This window comes from Chiloscyllium plagiosum, chromosome 10 (assembly GCF_004010195.1).
Source record: "Chiloscyllium plagiosum isolate BGI_BamShark_2017 chromosome 10, ASM401019v2, whole genome shotgun sequence".
NCBI classification, from domain to species: domain Eukaryota; kingdom Metazoa; phylum Chordata; class Chondrichthyes; order Orectolobiformes; family Hemiscylliidae; genus Chiloscyllium; species Chiloscyllium plagiosum.
This window is the reverse complement of record NC_057719.1, coordinates 11,442,675-11,450,728: the sequence shown is the minus strand read 5'-3', so window position 1 is coordinate 11,450,728 and position 8,054 is coordinate 11,442,675. Positions and strand designations below refer to the sequence as shown.

The 8,054-nt window shown below is 42.6% G+C and overlaps 2 protein-coding genes across 4 annotated transcripts in view; one reads left to right on the top strand and one right to left on the bottom strand.

Annotated features, from left to right (window-relative positions):
- Positions 1 to 1,315, bottom strand: part of alkbh1 (alkB homolog 1, histone H2A dioxygenase) — a 51,065-nt gene extending 49,750 nt beyond the window's left edge. For 2 of the 3 annotated variants that reach the window (XM_043697038.1, XM_043697041.1), the window contains exon 1: positions 1,013 to 1,315. In XM_043697038.1, coding sequence (XP_043552973.1) covers positions 1,013 to 1,141 — 129 coding nt within the window. In that variant the 5' untranslated portion in view covers positions 1,142 to 1,315. The remainder of the gene's footprint in view (positions 1 to 1,012) is intronic. The other variant, XM_043697039.1, reaches the window with a different exon arrangement.
- Positions 1,314 to 8,054, top strand: part of LOC122553373 (SRA stem-loop interacting RNA binding protein) — a 14,182-nt gene continuing 7,441 nt past the window's right edge. Inside the window, exons 1-2 of the mRNA XM_043697042.1 lie at positions 1,314 to 1,426; positions 7,572 to 7,630. Coding sequence (XP_043552977.1) covers positions 1,360 to 1,426; positions 7,572 to 7,630 — 126 coding nt within the window. The 5' untranslated portion in view covers positions 1,314 to 1,359. The remainder of the gene's footprint in view (positions 1,427 to 7,571; positions 7,631 to 8,054) is intronic.

The following is an 8,054-nucleotide window of genomic DNA, read 5'->3' as shown; positions in this document are numbered from 1 at the left end:
TCCCCTGTTTAGGTGACATCCTCAGTGCTTGGGAGCCTCCTGTGTAGCGCTTCTGTGGTGTTTCCTCCGGTGTTTATAGTGGCCTGTCCCTGCCGCTTCCGTTTGTCAGTTTCAGCTGTCCGCTGTAGTGGCTGGTATATTGGGTCCAGGTCTATGTGTTTGTTGATGGAGTTCCTAGAAGCATGGCACTCATCCACAAAGTCCATCAACAAACACATCGACCTGGGCCCAATATACCGGCCACTACAGCGGACAGGTGAAACTGACAATCGGAAGCGGCAGGGACAGGCCACTATAAATGCCGGAGGAAACACCATAGAAGCGCTTCACAGGAGGCTCCCAAGCACTGAGGATGTCACCTAGACAGGGGACGAAACGTTTGCAACAAAAACTTACAGCTCGACGAACAGAACCACAGCAACGAGCACCCGAGCTACAAATCTTCTCACAAACTTTGAAGACAAGGTGTTTTCCTAGGGTGGGGGAGTCCAGGACTAGAGCCCATACATGTTAGGGTTAGAGGGGAATGATGTAAAAGAGACCTAAAGGGCAACTTTTTCACATTGAGGGTGGCACACATATGGAATGAGCTGCCAGAGGAAGCGGTGGAGGCTGGTACGATTGCAACATTTAAAAGGCATCTGGATGAGTATATGAATAGGGAGGATTTGGAGGGATATGGGCCGGGTGCTGGCAGGTGGGACTAGATTGAGTTGGGATATCTGGTCGGCATGGACGAGTTGGACAGATGGGTCTGTTTCCGTGCTGTACATCTCTGTGACTCTAAGCCCCTTAAGAGTATTCTATGCTTTAACAAGATCACCTCAAAAAAGAAATCACGCAAATGCGTTCAGTATTTACCCATGAAGAGTCTAAAACAACCTTTTCCATGACTATCTGGATTTTATATTTACAAGCCAACAAAATACTTTGCGTGCATTCTTTTCGGGATAGGGTGAAAAGAGAGTGGACCGTCAACACTAAAGATTTTTTGTCGAGTTCCAGCACTTACTTTACAGGTCTGCTGCGCTCTGGAGAAGTCAACGATCCCCGAGAAATCGGGCGGGGGTTGGCGCCTCTTGTAATATTTGAAGAGCCTCCTGAAGGCATCTTCACCCTGCTCCAGGAGAGCGGCCGCCATCTGCTGCAGCCCGGTGGCGACAACAACAACAACAACAACTGAATCCGCCACATCTATTCACCGCTTCGATTTTATAAACTCACGGCCCCAGCCCTATCTTGAAATTGAGTTATATTCAATATGCAGCTGACTTCAGAAACTTTAATCCTTTAACTTATTTTTAACACTGACGAGGGGAGGTCGAAGGTCAGCGCGCGGGCCCAGGCGGCCGTTACAAGATGGCGGCTCCTTCGCGAAAGAGTTTGGAGATTTTCGTGTCGCGGATTCCCTGGTTTTTGGCAAGCAGTGAGTGACAGATACTACTATCACCCTCTCCCAGTATTGGTCGCGACTGTGAGCGGAAGTTCTTTAATGGGGGTAGATTTGAAGCAGTTGTTTTGGTGGTTTCCAACAACCAGTTCTGAAGAAGGGTCACTGGAATCGAAAGGTTGACACTCTCTCTCTGTGCAGGTGTTACCAAATCCTTCTCCAGCAATCTCATGTCTTTGTTTCAGATATCTACCATTCGCCATTTTACTGTGGTAATTCCCAGACTGGGTTGGTTCAAAGGATCATTAGAATTAAGGGCAGGAGGGTTTGGGCCTCTGTACCATGCGATAAGATCGTGTTTGATCTGATTGTGGCCTGAATTCTATTTATTTGCCCGCCCCTGTTTCCACCCAAAAATAAACCTTTAACTCTCTTGTTGATTGAAAATTTGTCTGGCTCAGCTTTGGATATTTTCAGTGACCCAATTTTATCGTTCTCTATGGAAGAGTTCCAAACGCCAGTGACCTTCTGAGACATGAAATTCCTCTTTATTTCCGTCTTAAATGGGATAACCCATAATTTGAAACTGCCCATTAAGTTCTCGATTTCCCCATGACGGGGAACATCCTCTCAGTGCCAACTGTTTAAAGGCTTGTCTGATCTTTTGTGAGTTCTAATAAGAAACATTGATTAGTTACATATTTCTCATTTACATATTAGTATTCCATCCTTGAGCTGAATGGTTCTGGTGTCTGAGTTCATTTTAACACTGATTATTCTGTTGCAACATTTCTGTTAGGTTCTTTTCCTGAGGTTTCACACACAAGATGCAATTTGTGTGCACAGTTACAGTTTATTAAAGCTTGTACAAGCTAGGTGACACCTTTGACACTCTTCGCAGGTGTGCAAAGTTCAGTCAAGAGGTCCTGAACAAAGGAAACAACACGTACCCTTTAGACAGGTCAGTTGGTAATGCTCACAGGTACTCTGGCCACCCTGCCATAATGACATGTTGCCCCACTTACAATGATAGGATTAATGACCATAGAGTCATAGAGATGTACAGCATGGAAACAGACCCTTTGGTCAGATAATGTAAATGCCCTAATCCTGGGGAATCTTCTGCAACTGATTTTCTGACTCAGTGATTCCCCAAGACAATGTAGATGTGATACATCCTAGCTTCTGGGGATGATCATGCAAATGAATTTGATTGGCTGGCGAATGGCAATGAAAGCATTTCAGAATGGAAGGGAATGAATAAGTTTAATTTGATATTAGCAGTAGAATAGTAATGAATGGCTGCCTAAATGAAGTGTGAGTTACAATGGATAGTCTTCCACATTCCTGCATTCTGTCTGTGAGACAAAATGTTGCTTCCCCCCCCCGAATGTTCAGCTTCTTGGAGCAAGTCAGTACAGTTTAACCCTTTAACATTACATTATTGTCCAGAGAGATAGTACAATGTAATATTTTAACATTACCTTACTAGAATAGAAGCTTGCTTAGACACATTGGTTTCAGGTTTCCTACATTGCAAATGAATTTACTTTTCAAAAGCAACTTTGGCTGTAAATACTCTGGGATTTGGATGATAAGTTAGAAAGTTTGCAGATGACACCAAAATTGATGCTATAGTGGACAGTGAACAAGGTCATCAAAGATTACAAAGGGATCTTGATTGGGCCAACAGGCTGAGAAGTGCCAATAGATTTTAATTTGGAAAAATTAGGTACTGCATTTTGGTAAGACAAACAAGGGCAAGACTTGTACAGTAAATGGTAGGACCTTAGGTAGTGTTGTTGAATGGAGTCCCAGGGGTAGTTCTTTGAAAGCTGTGCAACAGGTCGATAGGGCGCATTAAGAAGATATTTAGCCTGCTTGACTTATTTCTGAGTGTTGAATACAGCATTTGGGATGTCATGTTGAGGTTGTACAGGATGTAGGTGAGGCCACAGTTTGCAGTACTGTGTACAGTTCTGGTTGCCCTGCTATTAGAACGATATTATTAAATTGCAGAGGGTTCAGAAGAGGATGTATCTGGGACTGGAGGATTTATGTTAAGGATAGGCTGGGACTTTTTTCACTGGAGTGTAGGAGGTTGGGTTGACCTTCTTGGCGTTTATAAAATCATGAAGGGGAGAGATGAGGTGAATAGCAAAGATGTTTTCCCTAGGGTGGGGAAGTTCAAACCTAGGGGCATAGTTTTAAAGTGAGACAAGAAATATTTAAGAGACCTGAGGGGTAAACTTTTCACACAGGGTGGTTTGTATGTTGAATGAATTGCCAGAAATGGTGGCAGATACAGGTATACATTTTTAATAATATTCAAATGACATTTGGACAGGTACATGTGTTATGAAGATGTGGGTGTACTGTACCTTTTGAGAGTTAAAAGCTGGTAGAGCTACCTGATAGCATCAAGTGTTCTCAATAAGGTAACAATGTAACACTTGGTCAGAAGCTAAATTAGCTGGTTGCCTGGAAATGACACACCATGTTCAAATTTGGCCAATCAGTTTAAATTATACCCCGAAAAATATCAAACTCCAATCCAGTTTGAATTTAGTATATTGACAATCTTAAAAGCCAATGACACAATCTGAAGCTTTGTGGGGGTGGGTATAAGACTAGGGAAAATTGAACAATTGAGAGGAGAACTGCCCAGCTACAAGCATGTAAAAAGACTGCCTAAAAAATAGCTCTCAAAAGTACCTTAATCGATCAGTAACCTTGAAGCAGGATCCCTAAAAAGAAGACTCTGGGAGATCCAAATAGAACTGAAAGCTGCCTAGTTTTGCGATAAGTTTTGTTTTGTAAATCTTAATTGGGAGTTTTATTGGACTTGTACTGTGGAAGGGGAAGGTAAACATTAGGTTAGAGGATGGAGTTGTAAATAGTTGTTAGTTAACTATTCTGTGCTTGTCCTCTCAAATTTTCACAGATTACCACATGAGATAAATCTCTTCTGTGTTGCTGGTTTAAAGCAGGAGAGTTTACCCTGTGTCGTAACACATGCTTAGGAAAGGTTTTGAGGGTTATGGGCTACATGCAGGCAAGTGGGACTACTGATAGTTTAGGAAACTTGGTTAACATGGACGAGTTGGATTGAAGGGTTTATTTCAATGCTGAATGAATCTGTGACTTTATAACTAGTTATCATCAGGCTTGAGATGCTTTTTATTGCAGAGCAAGAAGGTTGAAACTGTTAAACAAAAACAAATTGCAGCAGGTGACTGAGGTGTCAGTGGGGGGGGCATTTTGTGGCCAGCAGCCATAATTCTATTAGTTTTAAAAGTGATGGAAAAGGATAGAACAGATCTAAAAGTTGAAATTATAAATTGAAGGGAAGCTAATTTTGACGGTATTAGACTTTTAAAAGCTGATTGCGGGCAGATGTTCGCAGTAAAGGGATGGCTGGAAAATGGGAAGCCTTCAGAAATGAGATAACGAGAGTCCAGTATATTCCTATTAGGGTGAAAAGAAAGGCTGGTAGGTGTAGGGAATGCTGGATGACTAGAGAAATTGAGGGTTTGGTTAAGAAAAAGAAGGAACCATATGTCAGGTATAGACAGGATAGATAGAGTGAATCCTTAGAGTATAAAGGCAGTAGGAGTATACTTAAGAGGGAAATCAGGAGGGCAAAAAGGGGACACAAGATAGCTTTGGCAAATAAGGTTAAGGATAATCAAAAGGGATTTTATAAATCTATTAAGGACAAAAGGGTAACTAGGGAGAGAAGATCAGCAAGGTGGCCTTTGTGGGGAGTCACAGGAGATAGGGGAGATACTAAACGAGTATTTTGCGTCAGTGTTTACTGTGGAGGAGGACATGGAAGAATATAGAATGTAGGGGGATAGATGGTGACATCTTGAAAAATGTAGATGGTGACATCTTGAAAAATGTCTATATTACAGAGGAGGAAGTGCTGGATGTCTTGAAACGCACAAAAGTGGATACATCCGCAGGACCTGATCAGGTGTGTCCTAGAACTCTGTGGGAAGATAGGGAAGTGACTGCTGGGCCTCTTGCTGAGATATTTGCATCATCGATAGTCACAGGTGAGATGCTGGAAGACTGGAGGTTGGCAAACATGGTGTCACTATTTAAGAAAGGTGGTAACGACGAGTCCGGGAACTATCGACTGGTGAACCTTACAACGGTGGTGGGCAAGTTGTTGGAGGGAATCCTGAGGGACAGGATGTACATGTATTTGGAAAGGCAAGGATTGATTAGGGATAGTCAACATGGCTTTCTGCGTGGGAAATCATGTCTCACAAACTTGATTGAATTTTTTGAAGAAGTAACAAAGAGGATTGATGAGGGCAGAGTGATAGACGTGATCTGTATGGACTTCATCAAGGCGTTTGACAAGGTTCCCAATGGGAAACTGGTTGGCAAGGTTAGATCTCATGGAATACAGGAAGAACTAGACATATGGATACAGAACTGGCTCACATGTAGAAGACAGAGGGTGGTGGTGGAGGGTTGGTTTTCAGACTGGAAGCCTGTGACCAGTGGAGTGCCACAAGGATCAGTGATGCGTCCACTACTTCTCATCATTTTCTATTATTGATTTGGATGTGAGCATAAGAGGCATAGTTAGTAAGTTTGCAGATGACATCAAAATTGGAGGTGTAGTGGACAGCGAAGAAGGTTACCTTAGATTACAGTGGGATCTTGATCAGATAGGCCAGTGGGCTGAGGAGTGGCAGATGGAGTTTAATTCAGATAAATACGAGGTGCTGCGTATAGGAGTTGAGAAGTCATGTTGTGGCTGTACAGGATATTGGTTAGGCCATGTTTGGAATATTGAGTGCACTTGTCTCCTTCCTATCAGAAGGATGTTGTGAAACTTGAAAGGATTTAGAAAGGACTTACAAGGATGTAGGCAGGGTTGAAGGATTTGACCCATAGGGAGAGGTTGAATAGGCTAGGGCTGTTTTCCCTGAAGCATCGGAGGCTGAGCGGTGACCTTATGAGGTTTATAAAATCATGAGAGGCATGGGTAGGATAAACAGACAAAGTCTTTTCCCTGGGGTGGGGGAGTCAAGCTCTAGAGGGTGAGAGGGGAAGGATATGAGAAAGATCGAAGGGACAACTTTTTCACGCAGAGGTTGGTATGTGTATGGAATGAGTTGCCAGAGGAAGTGGTGGAGGCTAGTACAATTGCACCATTTAAAAGGCATCTGGAGGGATATGGGCTGGTTGCTGGCAAGTGGGACTGGATTAGGTTGGGATATCTGGTTGGTATGGATGAGTTGGACTGAAGGGTCTGTTTCTGTGTTGTACATCTCTCTGACTCTTAAAAAGCTCAGCAGGTCTGACAGCTTGCAATGCAGAGGAATCGGTTTTAACATTTTGGATTGAGTGACTCTTCCTCAGAACTCAGTATTTGAAAATGTTGATGTTCATGGGGTTCTGACTAAACTCAAGAACATAATATTACATATAGCTACAGTGAGCATTTGCCGAGTCAAATATTGGTGTCCACTGCAAAGGGATTGGAATACAAGACAAAGAAGTCTTGCTATATTTTTACAAAGCTTTGGTAAAGCCATACCTGGTACTGTGTGAAATTTTGGTCTGCAGTTTTAAAGGATGGACTGATACATGGCTTTGAGGCAGTCTGGCAAAGGTTCACTAGGTTCAACAACCTCTGAGAGGCTGAGTAAATTGTGTACGTGCTGTCTGGACTTTAGAAGATAGGGTACGGCATTGAAACATTGAGTATTTTGAAGGAACATGATAGACACTGGCTAAGGAATCTAGAAAATGGGGATTTAACATTAGTCTTAAGTGATTCATCTCTTATGCTAAGATAAAGGGAAAAAAAATCTACCTGACGGTTTTGAATGCCCTAAAGTTGAATACCCTCAAAGATCAAATACTTTGATTTTTATACTTTGAATATTAGTTGATATAAAATGCACTAGCAAAATGGCATTAAAGCAGAAGACCAGCCATGATCATACTGAATGGCAGTCCTTAGGATCATGCTGTCCACTCCTTCCACTTACTGTTCTGAAGAAGGGTCATTGGGACTGAAACGTTAACTCCACAGATGCTGCCAGTCCTGCTGAACTTCTCTGACAATTTCTGTTTTTGTTGCTTTTTATTTACCGTATTCTTCTTGAAACATGATTTATACAATATTAAGTGATTCTCTTCATTTTTGCAGAAGAAATCAAAGAATATTTTGGGCAGTTTGGACAAGTCAAGAAATGTCTTCTTCCATTTGTGAGTATTTGCTTGGCTGGATTAGAATTTTTGGTCTGCTCAAATGAATACAAGTTGAAGTTTGCTTTGCATTCATAGAACATAGAAGAATACAGCGCAGTACAGGCCCTTCGGCCCTCGATGTTGTGCTGATCCAAGCCCACCTAACCTACATTAGCCCACTATCCTCCATATGCCTATCCAATGCCCGCTTAAATGCCCATAATGAGGGAGAGAAAATGAGGTCTGCAGATGCTGGAGATCAGAGATGGAAATGTGTTGCTGGAAAAGCGCAGCAGGTCAGGCAGCATCTAGGGAACAGGAGAATCGACGTTTCGGGCATTAGCCCTTCTTCAGGAATGAGGAAAGTTTGTCCAGCAGGCTAAGATAAAAGATGGGGAGGAGGGACTTGGGGGAGGGACGTCGGAAATGTGATAGGTGGAAA